Source organism: Miscanthus floridulus, chromosome 8 (genome assembly GCF_019320115.1).
Source record: "Miscanthus floridulus cultivar M001 chromosome 8, ASM1932011v1, whole genome shotgun sequence".
NCBI lineage: Eukaryota > Viridiplantae > Streptophyta > Magnoliopsida > Poales > Poaceae > Miscanthus > Miscanthus floridulus.
In genome coordinates, this window is record NC_089587.1 from 230,142,328 (window position 1) to 230,160,164 (window position 17,837).

General features: G+C 48.6%; 2 protein-coding genes across 3 annotated transcripts; both read left to right on the forward strand.

Moving 5' to 3' along the window:
• Positions 1 to 348: 348 nt before the first annotated feature.
• LOC136478496 (protein REDUCED CHLOROPLAST COVERAGE 2-like) lies at positions 349 to 15,757 on the forward strand. 2 transcript variants are annotated; one of them, XM_066476974.1, is made up of 24 exons: positions 349 to 607; positions 895 to 956; positions 1,533 to 1,625; positions 1,716 to 1,788; positions 1,876 to 2,130; positions 2,289 to 2,353; positions 2,592 to 2,723; positions 2,802 to 2,843; positions 2,971 to 3,504; positions 3,590 to 3,750; positions 3,971 to 4,466; positions 4,884 to 4,946; positions 5,026 to 5,127; positions 5,262 to 5,582; positions 5,681 to 5,773; positions 5,865 to 5,966; positions 6,066 to 6,170; positions 6,497 to 6,630; positions 6,781 to 6,964; positions 12,608 to 12,739; positions 12,855 to 12,967; positions 13,235 to 13,316; positions 13,396 to 13,750; positions 13,865 to 15,757. In XM_066476974.1, exons 1-24 carry the CDS (start codon positions 541 to 543, stop codon positions 15,292 to 15,294), a joined length of 5,196 nt encoding a protein of 1,731 aa, XP_066333071.1. In that variant the 5' UTR covers positions 349 to 540; the 3' UTR covers positions 15,295 to 15,757. The 2 variants fall into 2 exon arrangements, with proteins under 2 accessions (XP_066333071.1, XP_066333070.1); XM_066476973.1 differs by having other exon boundaries at positions 13,396 to 15,757.
• Positions 15,758 to 16,201: 444 nt separating this feature from the next.
• LOC136475312 (uncharacterized) lies at positions 16,202 to 17,566 on the forward strand. Its single transcript, XM_066472854.1, has 4 exons — positions 16,202 to 16,474; positions 16,548 to 16,643; positions 16,851 to 17,016; positions 17,124 to 17,566. The coding sequence occupies exons 1-4, from the start codon at positions 16,331 to 16,333 to the stop codon at positions 17,186 to 17,188; spliced, it is 471 nt and encodes a 156-aa protein (XP_066328951.1). The 5' UTR covers positions 16,202 to 16,330; the 3' UTR covers positions 17,189 to 17,566.
• Positions 17,567 to 17,837: the final 271 nt, after the last annotated feature.

A 17,837-nucleotide genomic window follows, 5' to 3' on the forward strand; every position in this document is an offset into this window, starting at 1 on the left:
TTATTCCTCATTTAAATTAATGAGACATTTTGACTTTTCTAAATATATTATTTTTACATGTATCTAGACATAGTGTATATATCTAGGTGCATAATAAAACTTATATATTTAGAAAAACCAAAACGTTTTATATGTAGGTAATTTTTTAGATGAAATATAGAAAAAAAAATAAGCTGATGACCAGCAGCCGCTGGAGTGTTCAGTCTGCTGCTGCTGTCCCCTCTTCTCATTCTGAACGAACCACTTCAGGTCCAGGAGGAGCAGGAGTACAGAGGGCTACCTGCTATCCTAGCTAGTAGCAGACTAGCAGCTGCCGCGACTACTATATATCCCCATAAAGTCATAAACACCTTATCCTCTCGTTGCCTCTCCACTGCATGCCTCGCTATCTCCTCCTCCTTTCCAAGCTATACAACTCTGCAATGCCCAGGGCACCTTAGCCGTGCTCCTTCCGAGTCCCGATTGCTGGCGATAAGGTTGTTGCAGTGCCCTGCAGACTGCAGTGCAGAGCTTGGTTAGCTTGGGGCGGCGGCAGCAGCCATGGCGCCCAAGGCAGGGAAGGCCAAGCCCAAGGCCAAGGGAGACAAGAAGAAGAAGGAGGAGAAAGGTGTAGCGCTGGTTCTTTCATGTGAAGGAATTGTACTCGGAGTTTCGAAATGGTTTTCTGAAGGGCCCTTTTCTGAAAGAGAGGCAAACACTGTTCCATGTGCTGACAATTGTGAATTGCTGATGGAGGAGACTGTCCAATTTGGAAATAACTTACTGTTTGCTGATTTCGTTGTTTTTTTTCTTTTTCTTTTGTGTGCGTGATATGTAGTTGTATGCTGGTTTAATTAATTTGATTAGTGTGGAAGTGGAACTAAACTAATGGAGGAACTCCCTTGCATGGTGCAGTGCTGCCCACCGTGCTGGACGTCACCGTTGAGACGCCGGACTACACGCATCTCACGCTCAAGGTGAGAACAGCTAGCGCCTTCTTCTTGCATGAATTTTACGGGAAGCGCCGGTCTGCATATATGCTCGTGTGTTCGCTGCTGCGGGCAAAAATACTTTTGCGTTTATGGACTACCACCTGTGATCGCAAACCTGCAATTGTTAAGCTAAGCGCGCATGCATGGAGTTCATGTGCATATATAATATGAACATTCTTCTCGGCAGAAGGAGCACGTGCACAAGGGCACTTGTCCAGTATGTGACTAATAAAAAGATATGTGCAGAGTGTTAGCTTTGTGGTTCAGTGCTTGTCTGAAGAATTGCAAAGTTTCAGTGTGACCGTAATAATGATAACTTAAGCCTATTTTAGAGGAACAAACTCTTGCAAACTTACTTGTTTGTTTGAAACTAACACACATGTTTTTGAAATTAATCTATCTATTACATGTTGATGAATTGAAAAAATATATATCCGATCCCATGCATTGCAAAAAGAAAAAGGCCAGCAAAGCGCAAGGTTAAGGCGTTCTTTGCTGGGTCCATTTTACTGCATTCGTACCGACTGATGAATGCATGCATTGCCGGGTTGCCGTGTGCAGGGCATATCGACGGACAGGATCCTCGACATCCGGAAGCTCCTGGCCGTCCACGTGGACACCTGCCACCTCACCAGCTACTCCCTGTCCCACGAGGTAATAAAAAGCCCCCGGGCCCATCCAGTAGAGCCTCAAAACTCTGCCTCGTGATCCGCACCACTGACAGCCCATCGCAACGCAATGCAGGTCCGTGGGGGCCAGCTCAAGGACACGGTGGAGATCGCCTCCCTCAAGCCCTGCCACCTCAGCATCGTCGAAGGTACGATCCCGGAAATACCCAACTCCCCGAGGACCCAGGTGCAAAATGCGAGCAGTCACTGACCCACCTCCTCGCCGTCGCGCGCAGAGGACTACACGGAGGAGCTCGCCGTCGCGCACGTGCGGCGGCTGCTCGACATCGTCGCCTGCACCACTGCGTTCGGGGCGAAGAAGCCCGAGCAGAAGCCCGCGTCGCCCGATGCGGCCGCGGCCGAGTCCGCCAAAACCGGGTCGCCCGGTAAGACGGCGCCCGGCTGCGGCGAGGAGCCCATGTACCCGCCGCCGAAGCTGGAGCAGTTTTACGATTTATTCACGTTCTCGCACTTCACACCGCCGCTGCATTGTGAGTGCTCGCGCTAGTCGCCACTCTTTTGACTTGATGCGATTTTTGCTTGTTTCGGAGCACGTTTGATTCAGAAATCAGAATTGAGTAGGTTTGATGAGTGGCACACAGGATATTCTCCCCTCCCGTTTCTCTGAAGGGAATGTGATTGGTTGCAGACATTAGGAGGTCGTCTCGGCCATTCGTTGATGACAAGAGAGAAGACGACTTCTTCCAGATCGATGTGCGTTTGCTACAAAGTTTATCAGTGAATTAATTTTTGTATGGTTTGGTGTCATCGGTACAGATGCCCACTTTACTATACTTGTCTGAAACTTAATGTTTATTAACAAAATTCAATGTGTTGGACGTATGTTGCTGTGAGGCCTGATGCGCATTGGTCATACTTAGACTGTTAGACAAGTTGCTTATTCTACCAGCATGTGTTTTGCTAGATCGCTTAGAATTTGGTTGATATGCAGGTGAGAGTTTGTAATGGGAAACCAGTGACGATTGTGGCATCCCAAGAAGGATTCTACCCCGCAGGGAAGCGTGCACTCATCAGCCGCTCCCTCGTTGGACTGTTGCAGCAAACAAGCCGTGCATTTGATGGAGTAAGCATTAGATATTGTATGACCTTGTTGTCTTTGGATGGCTGTTTATTGACAAGAAAATGCATTTGCAATCTGCAGGCCTACAAGGCTCTGATGAAGGCATTTGTCGAGCACAACAAGGTTAGGTTTACTTTTGAGTGCTGAATTTATGTGTAGTTATTGTTCTTATGTTAACAAATGTTTGCATGTATGGTCACTGCTATGATCTTAAACTGAAGTTCACCCTTTTATTGACTCTTCAAATCAGTTTGGAAATCTTCCTTATGGATTCCGATCAAACACATGGGTGGTTCCCCCTGTTGTTGCTGATTCACCATCAGTGTTCCCACCTCTCCCAACTGAAGATGAAGCCTGGGGTGGCAGTGGTGGTGGTCAAGGAAGAGATGGAAAGCACGACCATAGACCATGGGTGAAAGAATTTGCCATCCTTGCTGCAATGCCTTGCAAAACAGCTGAGGAGAGGCAAGTCAGAGACAGAAAGGCTTTCCTACTCCACAGTTTATTTGTGGATGTCGCAGTCCTGAAAGCTGTGGCATCTATTCTGCAACTGATTTCCAACCATACGAGTTTACATGAAACAACAAATGGCACCATTGGTTCTGTTTTGCACACCGAGCAAGTAGGTGATATGAAAATAATGATCACAAAGGACAAAACAGATGCAAGCTCCAAGCTAGATGTTAAATTGGATGGAAGTCAGGCTCCAGGGATGTCTTCTGAAGAGCTTGCTCAGAGAAACTTGTTGAAAGGCATCACTGCTGATGAGAGTGCAATAGTACATGTAAGATTCCCTCCATGCAACTTTTATATTAATACTTTCATTAGCATTTTATGAAGTATTGAAATTGTGCTATCCATTTATACAGGATACAGCCACTCTTGGTGTGGTTATTGTAAAGCATTGTGGGTATACAGCTGTTGTCCAAGTTCCAGTAGATACTGAACTGTCAACTGCTTCTGTAGCACAGCAGGAGATCCACATTGAAGACCAGCCTGAAGGAGGTAGCAATGCTCTTAATGTCAATAGGTTAGTAGTTGGGACTTTGATATAGTGTACAAATATATTCTTATGCTTTATTTCACAATTATTAACCATGATGTTTCTGTACATCTGATTGGTCTCAAGTAATGTTTACATAATTTATGTCTGTATGGTTGACTTTTTGCATACACAGCTGTCTACTCTTAACACATTTCATCTTGCCCTGTTATAAGACCAATGCGATAACCACCTTTCATTGTATCAGCTTAAGGATGCTGCTTCATAAATCATGTGCTCAAGTACCTGGAGTTCAACGGTTGCAGACCAGTGATCCTCAAGACAATGCGACTACTCAAACTTTTGTCCGGAAGATATTGACAGACAGCCTGCAGAAGCTTGAAAGTGAGGCTCTGATAGTAACAAGACCTATCAGATGGGAACTTGGTGCTTGTTGGGTGCAACATCTACAGAACCCAACTTCCGAGAAGACAGAGACTAAGAAAAGTGACGAGACTAAGGATGTCCCTACAGTAAAGGGTCTGGGTAAACAATTTGGTCAGTTAAAGGAGATAAAAAGGAAGACAGATGACAAGGGTGGAAAAAGTACATATGTAAAAGAAAACACTTCACCTAAAACAGATAATGGGCATACAGACAACACTGCCAGCATAAAGGATGATAAGGATGTTGTTCTTCAAAGACTGCTTCCGGAAGCAGCTTTCCAAAGGCTGAAGGAATCAGAAACTGGACTTCATGCTAAGGTTTTTCTCTTGTCATGTCGATTTTGGAGATTTCTTAACTTTTTTAGGGGTGATTAGCCAATTATGTGACACACTACTCCAAGCAATTCCACATCACCTAGACGTCCATATGAAATTCATGTTAGTCTACTTGTGGCCTTGCGGTTACTCATCCGTCACTGCATTTTCTCTATTCATCAATTTTACTGCTAATTCCCTCAGTATTAGTATAATTCATCAGTTCCATGCTGTTATAGCTTAACATGTTGGTAAATTCACCTATTGTAAAGAATTAGCCCATCTGGTGATTTTTGTGTTACTACAAAGACCAGACTTGTAGGGTACCGTAGGTTAGCAAGGTTTACGTCCATCTCCATCATGGTCCTCACATTCTTTATTGTTACATTATGCCTTTTGATTTTATGCTTCTGTGTGCAGTCACTGGATGAACTGATTGAGATGTCACACAAGTATTATGATGATACCGCGCTGCCCAAATTGGTAATATATCTATCTTGCAGCAATCAAAGACTTGTTTTGAGTTACACTGTAATTTATTGTCATCCTTCTGAATCATCAGGTCGCAGACTTTGGCTCACTTGAGCTTTCCCCTGTTGACGGAAGGACATTAACAGATTTTATGCACACTAGGGGCCTCCAGATGAGGTCACTGGGACGAGTGGTACATACTATGATTATGTTCAAGATTTGTTTTCTGAGTCACATAAAAACCCTGTCGATTCATTTGAACAACTAAGATAGTAAGAAACCTCTTATTAATGACACTGAGGTGCTATTATAATTGCCGTGTTTCAGGTTGAGCTTTCTGATAAGCTTCCACATATACAGTCCCTGTGTATACATGAGATGGTAGTTCGAGCATTTAAGCACATAGTTCGGGCTGTTATTGCAGCTGTTGATGATGTAAATGACATGGCAGACTCGGTTGCATCATGTTTAAATATTTTGCTGGGACCATTCCTGGAGGAAAATAATGACGGCGATTGTGGTGAGGATCATAATCTCAGGAAAAGGTGGCTGGAGGTCTTTTTGATAAAGAGATTTGGTTGGAAGTGGAAAGATGAATACTGTCTTGATCTAAGAAAATATGCCATTCTCCGTGGTCTCTGCCATAAGGTAATTTAGTGCTATAATTTTACATTTCATTGAGGTTTAACATTTTTATTGTATTTCTTCAATCTGGAACCATGATTCAGATAACAACTCCAATTTAGGTAGGACTTGAGTTAGTAACAAAAGATTATGACATGGATATGCCACATCCATTCAGAAAGTCGGATATTATCAGTGTTGTTCCTATCTACAAGGTAACCTTTTCATTTCTAAAAGAAATAACTGAATAAGAAATTCTTAGAGAATTCATGGACATCGACCATTGTTTTTTTTGCCTATTTGCAGCATGTTGCATGCTCATCAGCTGATGGCCGCACCCTGCTGGAGTCATCCAAGACTTTCCTGGATAAAGGGAAACTTGAGGATGCTGTTAACTATGGCACAAAGGTATAATTCGTTGTCTTACTATTACATCCATATGTGATGAATTCTTGAACTGGCGCTTCATTCGGTTTCCTTCATTCTAATCTGCACATGATTGTGCAGGCTCTTGCAAAACTTGTTGCTGTTTGTGGTCCTTATCATAGAATGACGGCAGGAGCATACAGCCTTCTTGCAGTAGTGCTTTATCATACTGGTGACTTCAACCAGGTATATTCTTCTTAGGACTTCACCATTAGCTCTCACTAGTAGCATTCACTATTACACAATTTTGTCAATTTTACCTGTTTGCAGATACAATTAGGTGGTCATGAAATTGCATCTATCCTAGACATGTTATTGTGTTTCAAATTGGAATCATATTTTGGTTGAGCTTGTAAGCTGCTTTAGCTTAGTCAATGCTATGATGTTACTTCTCTGAGTTACCTGTAGTACATATGCACTTGTCAGGTGTTTAATTATCTATGCACAAAAGCATTGTTCTATCCTATGCTGTGAAGGCTTCACTTTGTAAATGTTGCTGCTCTTTCAACCAGGCAACCATCTATCAACAGAAGGCTTTAGATATTAATGAGAGGGAACTTGGACTTGACCACCCAGATACAATGAAAAGCTATGGAGATCTTGCTGTTTTTTACTATCGTCTGCAACATACAGAACTGGCATTAAAGTAAGTTCACAGAATAATCTACTTAAGCTGACATGGTAAACTATGGATGACACTCTAGTTTTATGTCTTCCCACTTACCTGTGGAGCCTGTTTCATTTACCATTTTTATGTTTCAACTACTTTATTTATGTTCTGATTGTTATATTTCAGGTATGTCAATCGTGCCCTATATCTTTTGCACCTTACATGTGGCCCTTCTCATCCTAACACCGCTGCAACTTATATCAATGTTGCGATGATGGAAGAAGGGTTGGGCAATGTCCATGTTGCACTCCGTTATCTGCATGAAGCTCTAAAATGTAACCAACGGTTGCTTGGCGCTGATCACATACAGGTAGGCAACCCAACCTCCACCAGTGTTCCTTGTTAGCCCATAGGATCACCGGCTCAGGTGAGTCGACCACTCACCAGTCTTGTCGACCACGGCCGAGCACGACAGATGTTGTCCGACCACACACTATGGTCAGAGGTAGAAGAAGAGGGAGAACAGAGCGTACACATACAGTATAAGCACCAGTGTTGGCCGGAGCCCTGTATAGGAGATGACAAATCTGAACTCTCTTTGTTGAGTTGCAGTGGCAAACTATATATACAACTCTACCCATCTAGTTCTAGTACAGCTGCCCTGCTGCAACAGTGACTAGATAACACAGCAGGGCTGACTCTGGCGCCTGCCTCTGCATGTGGCTACAGTGCGGCAGATGAGCCGTTCGGCGCCTGCCTCTACAGCGGCTACAGTACCACAGCAGAAGGCATTTTCGGCGTCGCCTTCCCTTGCTGTGTGTTCACACAAGAAAATAGTAGATTATCTAACAATTCTTCTCCTAATCCTACTGCTATCCCTTGTACCCCCCATGCCGATCATCTCCTTCAGCTCCGTGAGTCGAAGACGTCCGAGCGGCTTGGTGAGGACGTCCGCGAGTTGCCGACCAGTTTCGACGAACTCGATGACGATCTGCCCTCCATCGACACAGTCCCTGAGGAAGTGAAACTTCACATCGATGTGTTTGCTCCGGTCGTGCAGAACCGGATTCTTCGCGAGGGCGATGGCGGGCTGGTTGTCCACCATCAGTGCTGGTGGGTGAGCTTCCACGCCGGTCAACTCGCCCAGCAGCTGGCGCAGCCACACAACTTGTCACGCCGCTGTGGCCGCCGCTACGTACTCTGCCTCGCACGTAGACAGCACCACCACCTTCTGTTTCAGCGACAACCATGAAATTGGAGCCGACCCGAGGAAGACGAGCACACCAGAGATGCTCCGTCGTCCATCGATGTCCCCCGCCATGTCTACATCGTTGAACACAGTGAGCTGCAGCCTACTCCCACCGGTCTTGGGAAAGATGATCCCCTGATCCACCGTCCCCTTGACGTAGCGCAGTAGCCGCTTCACCGCAGCCCAATGATCCTCTCTGGGATCCTCCATGAAGCGACTGACGTAGTCCATGGTGAACGCAATGTCCGGCCTCGTGTGGACTAGGTAGCGCAGACCGCCGACGTTACTCCGGTAGAGTGTTGCATCCACCTTCGCCGCGATGCTGGCCTTCGTCAGTTTCAGCCGCTCCTCCATCGGAGTCACGCATGGCTTGCACTTAGCCATGCCGCTCCGCTCCAACAGCTTCAAGGCATACGTGCTCTGGCCGAGCGTGAGTGCCTCATTCCCTTGTCTCACCTCGATACCGAGGTAGTAGGAGAGCACGCCGAGATCGCTCATTCGAAAACGAGTCGCCATCTCGCGTTTGAAACTGTCGATGTCCTCCGTACGTACGCCGATGACGATCAAGTCATCCACATACACGCCGACGACGAGCTCCTCCTTCCCCCGTCGTCGCGTGTAGAGCGCGTGCTCGGTTGCGCACCGCTGGAACCCAAGCTCGCCCAGCGTGGCGTCAAGCTTGGCATTCCATGCTCGTGGGGCCTGTCGCAGCCCGTAGAGCGTCTTGCTCAGTCGGAGCACCCTGTGCTCCGCTTCCTTGACCGCGAAACCCGGAGGTTGCTTGACGAAGACCGTCTCCGCCAGCTCGCCGTTGAGGAAGGCCGATTTAACGTCCAAGTGATGGACGCGCCAGTCCTTTGCTGCTGCCAAGGCTAGTAGCAAACGGACAGACTCCATACGCGCTACTGGCGCAAAGACTTTTTCGAAGTCGATGCCCTCGCGCTGAACAAAGCCTCGAGCGACGAGGCGCGCCTTTTGTTTGACAATGGCGCCGAGCTCGTCCCGCTTGACCTTGTACATCCACTTCAGACTGATCGGACGGCATCCTGGAGGTGGATCGACGAGCTCCCATGTCTCGTTTTCCTTTATCCCTTCATCTCCTCCAGCATCGCCCGTCGCCAGTTTCCATCGCGCTCCGTCAGCGCGAACGTGGGTGGTTCCTCTGCACTGACGAGCAGCAGCTCTTGGTTATTGAGCAGTCGACCAGCCTGTCCTGAGAGCCCTGTGCCGTCGACGATGTCATCTAGCCTACGGAACCGCACTTCCTCACCTTCGTAGAAGGCATCCACGAACTCAGTGATGTCACTGGAGGTGAGGCGAACTTGATCGGTATCGATGGAGTTCCCTGTTCCGCCGGAGTGCTCGGCACAGCACCTGGAGTGCTCGGCACAACACCTGGAGTGCTCGGCACCCTGGTTGCAGTGCTCGGCACTACTTCTGGACAGCTCGTCACTACTCCTGCAGTGCTCCGAGTGCTGAGCCTCAGTCTTGGAGTGGTCGGCATCACTACAAGACCTCTTGGCTCTGCTACGGGAGTGCTCGGCACCCGTCCTGGAGTGGTCGCCACCACTGCAGAACCTCCCGGCACCACTCCTAGTGTGCTCGGCATCCCTCCCGAAGTGCTCGGCACCCTCCCAAGAGTGCTCGGCTCTGTTGCTGGAGTGCTCGGCACCCCTCCCGGAGTGCTCGGCACCTCTTCCCCAGCGTCTCCACCACCGTGGATGACCAAGTGCTCGACGACGAAGGTGCTGGTGAAGCCGCCAGCTTCCCCCGTGCTCGGACTGTTCCAGTCCCAAGCCGTCTTCTCGTCGAACACGACGTCGCGCGAGACAAGTACCATGTCTCCGCTTGGGTTGTAGAGCCGGTACGCCTTGGTACCCTCCGCGTAGCCCAGGAACACCATCGATGTGCTCCTGTCCTCCAACTTGGTGAGGACCGGCTTCGTCTTCCTGACGTGGCCGATGCAGCCGAATGTCTGGAGGAAGGACAAGCTCGGCTTGCGTCCATTCCAAGCCTTGAACGGCGTCTTGCTGTTCAGGGCCTTGGTGGGAGCACAGTTGAGGATGAACACCGCCGTGGTCACCGCCTCCCCCCAGAACCTCGCCGGCATGCCTTTGGCCTTCATCATAGATCGGGCCATGCCGACCACCGTCTGGTTCGGTCGCTCTACCACGCCATTCTGTTGTGGCGAGTATGGCGCGGTGTGGTGTCGCACCACACCCTGATCCGCACAGTACGCAGCGAACTCCACCGAAGTGAATTCGCCGCCGCGATCAATCCTCAGCACGCGGAGCTTCTTGCCGCTCTCGGCCTCCGCGCGCATCTTGAACTTCTTGATCGCCACAATCACTTCGTCTTTGCTCGTCAGGAGTTGCAGCCACATGTAGCGACTGCAATCATCCACGAGCAGGAGGAAGTACCGCCGGCCACCGTTTGTGGCTGGCGTGATCGGCCCGTAGAGGTCGCCGTGGACGAGCTCGACAGCGTCCTCCGCGCGATACTTGACCGCCTTTGGGAACGGTAGCCTCCTCTGCTTCCCGGCCAGACAGCTGTCACATAGCTCGCCTCCGTGCTTGATATGGGGTAGCCCTCGGACCGTCTTCTCCAGCCGACCAAGCACGTCAAAGCTGAGATGTCCGAACCGGGCATGCCACAGCCACGGCTCGGTGTGCCTTGCCGCCAGACACACTGGCTGCTCTACCTTTAGGTCGAGTAGGTACAACCGGTTCTGGGACCTCTTCACCTTGGCGAAAAGTTGCTGCTCCCGGTCCCTGATCCTAAGGACTCCGTCCTTGATCAGTACCTCGCTACCGCGCTCATCCAGCTGACCAATGCTGATGATGCTTGAACGCAGCTGCGGGATGTAATATACATCCGTTAGCGCGCGGTGCTCCCCGTTCTGGCACCTGAAGATGATGGCGCCGCGCACTTGGATTGCCACCCTTGAGCTGTCATCAAACTTCACCGTACCGGTAACATCGTCGTCGAGCTCGGAGAAGGCTGCCTTGGAGCCCGTCATGTGGTTGCTGACACCAGAGTCCAAATATCACCGCTGCTCCTGGTCGGCGCCCACACGTCCGAGGTGGACATGGACGCGCGGTTCATCGAGGTTGACAGCCTTCAGGGCCTTCCCAGGTCCTTCCACTGTCGTCACATCTTCCTTCTCGGCCTCAACGTCGTGCAGTGCACAGAACGTCGTCATCAGGATAGTGGCCTCATCATCATCATCAGCTTGCGCCAGGTGAGCCTCAACCTTTTTCTCCTGCTTGCGATTTGGGCACTCCCGTGCCCAATGGCCCGTCTTCCCGCAGCGCCGGCAGGCGTTGGGGTCGACCTGCTTCTTCTTCATGGAGTCCGAAGCCTTGTCGCGGCGCTTGCCATCGTCACCGCGGCTGGAGGAGGCTACCTTCTCGGAGTTCCTCCGAACAGCCCACTCCTCTGTCAGCAGCAGTTTTGCCGCTGTTCTTCGTTGCTGTCGCCTGCTCCAGGCGCTTGTCCATCGCCCGCAGACGGCCTGTCACATCCTCAATGGTGAGGGTGGAGAAGTCCAGCATCGTCTCTATGGAGAGAGCGATCTGGATGTACTTTGTCGGCATGGAGTGGAGCTACTTGGAGACCGCCTCCTCTTCATCGATGGTGACGCCGTGGCTCTTCAGCTTGCTGATGAGCGTCTGCAGACGGAGGGAGAAGTCCTCCACCGTTTCACCATCCTTGAACTTGAGGTTGGCGTACTCCTGCTTTAGAAGCTGGGCCGTCACCTTCTTTGCGCGGTCGGAACCGACGCGCATCGCTGCAATAGCCTCCCACGCCTCCTTAGCAGAGCTCTTCGCCTCCAACGACTCCCTGTACTCCGTCGCCGGTACAGTAGCGAGGATAGCCTCCAACGCTGACATGTCATCTTCCTCATTGTCGGTGCCCTTGTCAACAGCATTCCAGAGTCGTCGGGCTCTGAGCTTGACTTTCATGGTTACAGACCACTCTCCATAGTTGGTGCGAGTCAGCGTCGGCCAACTGGTGCCGCTGACCTCTCGCACCGTGCGAACAACAACCTCCTGTCGTGGTTGGGCAGCCACTGCTGTCGCCCATCTCCGAACCGTTCGTCATCGCCAGCGGTTAGTCCGGCGACGGTGCTTGTACGGCTCTGATACCACTTGTTAGCCCACAGGATCACCGGCTCAGGTGAGTCGACCACTCACCAGTCTTGCCGACCACGGCCGAGCACGATAGACGTCCGACCACACACTATGGTTAGAGGTAGAAAAAGAGGGAGAACAGAGCGTACACACACAGTATAAGCACCAGTGTTGGCCAGAGCCCTGTATAGGAGATGGCAAATCTGAACTCTCTTTGTTGAGTTACAGTGTCAAACTATATATATAACTCTACCAATCTAGTTCTAGTACAGCTGCCCTGCTGCAACAGTGACTAGATAACACAGCAGGGCTGACTCTGGCGTCTGCCCCTGCATGTGGCTACAGTGCGGCAGGTGAGCCGTTCGACGTCTGCCTCTAGAGCGGCTACAGTACCACAGCAAGGGGCCTTTTCGACGTCGCCTTCCCTTGCTGTGTGTTCACACAAGGAAGCAGTAGATTATCTAACATTCTTGACATGATTGTATTATGGTCTCATGCATATACAGCGGCACACTCTACTGCCTGCTCAGTGCTCACATCAGTTGATCTGCACACTTCTAACATTTAGAGTACCTGTCTGTGATTTAAACAAAGGCTAACATCGAAAGGTCATCTTATGTTTTAATGACAGACCGCGGCAAGTTATCATGCTATTGCTATTGCTTTGTCTTTAATGGAAGCATACTCATTGAGTGTCCAACATGAAAAGACTACTCTACGGATACTTCAAGCAAAGCTTGGATCAGAGGATCTTCGGACCCAGGTAAGCAGAAAAGGCTGTCTTGATTATGTGTAATTCCACTTAGCCACCAATTTTCAGTTAAATGATTTACCTTTCTTGTTGCACCAAGGAAATCTAATAACCATATTTTCCACAGGATGCTTCTGCTTGGCTGGAATACTTTGAATCCAAGGCACTAGAGCAGCAGGAAGCAGCACGTAATGGTACTCCAAAGCCTGATGCTTCAATAGCAAGCAGAGGACATCTGAGGTAGATGTTGTAGTTGATTATGTTTGTGAAATATTTTCATTGAAGAAACTAAAAAGACAGGAAGAAGTTTTTATTTGATTTGCTAATGAATAGTTAATCTTCTAAGTGTCAGTATGGATTTTATAGGTGATAGCTTGCTCTAAACGGGTGATTGTTTCCTTTACCCTAATACTGTCAGAAGCAGTGCGTAAAAAAATAAAATATCAAATGGTGTTTTTAAGTAGATCATTTGCTGCTTAAGTGTTGATCTTCATTTTTCTTTCTCAGTGTATCAGATCTTTTGGATTATATCAACCCAGATGATGAGCTCAAGGCTAAGGAAATGCAAAGGAAACAAGCCCGTGCTAAGGTAGGGTCTTTCGTTGAGACTATATCACCTTTATATTTCACCAATAGTCATTCTCATACATGCACATTATGAATCATAGATCAAAGGTCGCATTGGGCAAAACCAATCTGAACTTGTTGATGATGAAGATCGAAGGAGCCCCCCACCTAAAAATGATAATTTATTAACCGAGAATGAAAACTCTGGCGTAAAAGAGAATGGAACCTTTGTTGAGCATGTGAAAATGAAAGATGAAATATCAAGTGACACTGCAATCCACATACCTCAAGATGATTTTACTGAAGAGTACACATCTGATGAGGGGTGGCAAGCTGCTGTTCCAAAGGGACGATCCACTGGGAGCCGCAGAACTGGTGCAGGCATGAGGAGGCCAAATCTGGCAAAAATTAATACTAATTCACTACACAGTGAGAATGGAAGATACAAAGGAAGAGGTACATCCAACTTCTCTTCCCCTCGAGTTTCACCTAGTGAGGCTGCAGTTTCTATTGGTTCTAGTCCTCTTGCAAAGAAATTAGCAAAGAGTTCAAGCTTCAATTCCAAAGCAGGTAGCCCTACTGTCTCATTGAACGGTGGTGAGAATTCTTCCAATCCCAACTCCAAGCCAGCAAGCCCTGCCATTGCTACAGCTGCTGTCAAAGTGATACCATTCACAGCACCAAGTGCCAGTCAAACAGTAAGGAAGTCACTTTCATACAAGGAGGTAGCAATAGCTGCACCAGGGACTCTTGTCAAAGCATCGAGTGATGTACACACAGAAGAAAAAGATACAGGTGTCCGAGGTGCAAGTCCTGAAAGTGCTAAGTCCCCAAAAGAAATCAATGGTCACCCTTCTGGAGAGAAAGATGGGGCAATAGAAGTGTCACCAAAGGCTGGTACTTCTCAAGTAACTAAATCACCTGATGGAGGTAAACCTGAGCAAACTGATGTTTCGATTGGTGTAGATCAACCAGAAACAGGACATAAAAAGACCCCAGATCTAGCAGAGACATCTGTAGCAAAGAACACAGATCTTCCTGCCCCGGTCACATCATCTGCAACACAAACTGAGGCTGGCACCCCAAATGACGAAGCACCAACTGTAACTGAGGCAAATGATTCTTCCTCCAATGACGATGAAAGAGATTCAGGAGAGGATACACCAGAACAGCTGTCTAGTGGAGGTGAAAATGAGAAATCTTCACTATCTGAGAGTGAAAAGAATGATACACCAAGAGAAGGTGCTAAAGAGACATCAAGTAAACTTTCTGCTGCGGCGGCTCCATTCAATCCATCCACCGTACCAGCTTTTTGTTCAATGGCTGTCCCAGGTTTCAGAGAACATGGAGGGCTATTGCCATCACCAGCCAATGTGCCCCCAATGCTGTCCATCCCTCTCCGTAAGCACCCTCACCAATCTGCAACTGCAAGGGTCCCTTATGGTCCACGTCTGGCTGGAGGCTACAATAGATCAGGGCACCGAGGACTTCGTAAGAAGCCTGTGTTGACAAGTGGTGAAGCCCCTACAGAAACAAACACGTCTGCCCCCAGGGTTATGAACCCTAACGCCCCAGAGTTTGTTCCAGGTCAATCTCGGAGTCCTAATGGCCATCCAGCATCTCCAAATGGTCCTTTAGCATCACCAGGTGGTATTCCATCTTCACCACAGGACCTTCTATCATCTCCAGATAGTACTGTAGAGTCACCAGTAACTGCATCCCCACAAGTTTCTGAATGTAGCCAGATTAGTCCTGAAGGAAATGATGCATCTAGTGGAATCAATGTTGAGGGTTGGGGTGTAAAGCAGAACGTGGATGACACGAACCACACAGAAAGTAAAGATGGTGAAGTGGAGCCTGATCAAACCAAAGCTCCTGAAGTTACAGAAGAAGGGGTAGCGGTAAAAGATGCTACTGAAGAGTCCATTGCAGCCGAGCAGCCCAAATCCTGGGCTGACTACAGCGATGGAGAGGCTGAGGTCGTTGAGGTTGCAAGCTAAGGAAAATACAACCTTATCAGATAGCCAACACAGTCTGAAATTTTCTTCTTCTCAATAGATGCTGCCTTTTTTTGGATAGACTTAATTGCCTTCCAGTGGCATTCCATGAACATGGAGTTTTGAAGATTTTCCGGTATGTCCACCATGGTGCCCATGTTTCATGCTGCTTTTTTTGCTGCGAAGAATCTTGAGGAATAAGAGCACCTCAAAGTATCAACAAGAGAGATGCGTCGTTAATGTTTCGTCATTTCCTCATCTTGCCCCGTGATTTTTGTTCCCTTTGTGAATGTACTGTCGACTTAACGTCTTCATAGTTATTTCTTTGTTATAAAATAGACTTTTTGAACCATGTATAAAATATAAGGAAAGTGGTCTTGTATTTCCACACTTGCGGTTAATCCGTCCGAGCTGTATAGCATCGAGATCGAACTAAAGAAAGCTTCCTATTGAATTTCGCTTTTAATACTAGCTAGTGTTGATTTGCTGGTGGCTGCTGGTTCATTTGAATGATTCCTATCATTCCTGTGTTTGTGAGAAAACTGTGAAGAAATTGCATGGGAATACGCTACAATCACTGGATATTCCGCAGGGGAAACTGGCGCAGTTGGAGTAACTGTCTCGCTGAGAGGTGGGCCCATGCATCGTGCGCTGGGAGCCTGGGACTGAGGCCCCGTTTAGATCCAAAAATTTTTGGATTTTGGCTACCGTAGCACTTTCGTTTTTATTTGGCAATTAGTGTCTAATTATGGACTAATTAGGTTCGAAAGGTTCGTCTCGTGATTTTTCACCCAATTGTATAATTAGTTTTTTTTTCGTCTACATTTAGTACTCCATACATGAGCCGCAAGATTCGATGTGATGGGTACTATGCAAAAATTTTTGGCTTTTGGGTGACATCTAAACGGGGCCTCATGAGTCTGAAACTGAAGAGGCTCCCTTCCGCTCACTAAATTCCAAAAAACAGAGCGGCACGAGCGGGAACCAGCCGTCCAGCAAAAATCGCATCCTGATCCCCCGCCACGAAAGCTAGGTCAGGATGGCGGCGGATCCGAGCAGGCGGCGGCCGCAGCACCATCCGGCGGTGCACGACGTCCTGTCGACGCTCACCGACGCCAGCGGCACCCTCGCCGACGTGCAGCGCCGCCTCGACCTTGAGTTCCGCGCCGCCTACCCTGACCATGTCAGTATTCTCGTCACCCTCCTTCGTAACCGCTCCTTTCCTCGCTGACGGGATCCGGCGGCGGCGGTTGCAGGCGAATCCGGCGAAGCTGGTGGCGCGAGTGAAGCGGGTGGTGGAAGAGGCGGCCGCGCTCAAGGAGATGAGCCGCGACCTCCTCACACAGAAGCAGGTAGCCTCTTTCCCCACCTCTAGGTTTTCACTTTTCACCAATCCGCGACTGATCTGCTGCCGATGCTGAGAACAATACTGTTTTTTTTTATAGAATGAATTTGATTGAGTTTGGCTCGACATTTCTGAAATTCTCGATGTTTCGTATTTATTGCCATGTCCGATAAATTTTTTGTGCTGGTATTGTGACCTTTCCGTCTACCCGCAGGAGCTGATCGACCAGATCCGCGTGAGCTTGATGGCGCAGCGCCGCATGACGCAGCGGCTGCTCGCCGCGTCCGGGCTGCCTCCCATGTCCGATGAAGACGAGACCGTCCACAACAGCCTCAACGAGGTGATCCAAGACTGGACTGCTCAAGTCAGTCCCATCACAAGTAGGCAATCCCCTCCCCTTTCGCGATTGGATAATTGATATGGGAATTGGGGATTCATGGTGGACTGGGCTGGGAACCGGTGCTGACTCAATTCGTCATGCTTGCAGGGGAGATCGAGGACCAGGACAAGAAGAAAGATGCCAACCAGATCTTCTTCTCAACGATCATGTAGAGAGAACAGCTTTCATGGGAATATGCCAACCAGACCCTCTTCTCAACGATCATTTTAGAGAGAGAGAGCTGTTTTCATGGGAATGTGGTCCGCGAAGAAGCTGTGCTTCTTGGTTTGCGATGTGTTCGGTGCTGGAAAATTTGTCTGTTAGAGAGAGCAGCTTGTTTGCTAGTCAAGTATGTGTAATGTTGCTAGTTTACTGTTTTATGCCTCTGTAAGGCTAGTATGGAACTGCAAAGTTCTCATTAGAAAATCAAGCATGATTGAGGGTGTCATCGGCCTAAGTAATAAGCTGGATGTGATGGAGTCAGAATGCGCAAAAAGATTGAGCCATTGGGGATCGATATATAATATCTCCTTTCAAAATTATAAGTCTTCATTCATTAAGATGTTACGGGCGTGTTTGGATGGTGCCCGCACTGTGCCACACCGTGCCGCACTTTGGGCAGCCGTTTGCTTCACTGCCGCAGTTGCGGCATGCCGCAGCGGCGCCGTGCTCCAGCAGTTCAATTTGCTGCCCAACCTTGTCAAAAGTGCGGCGGCCAATTTCAACGGATCAACGCCGCACTTTCGGCGCGGACAGGCGCAGCGTACTGAGGCTATCCGCACTCGTCGACCTATATTTCCACCTCTAAAAAGGAATATTCTA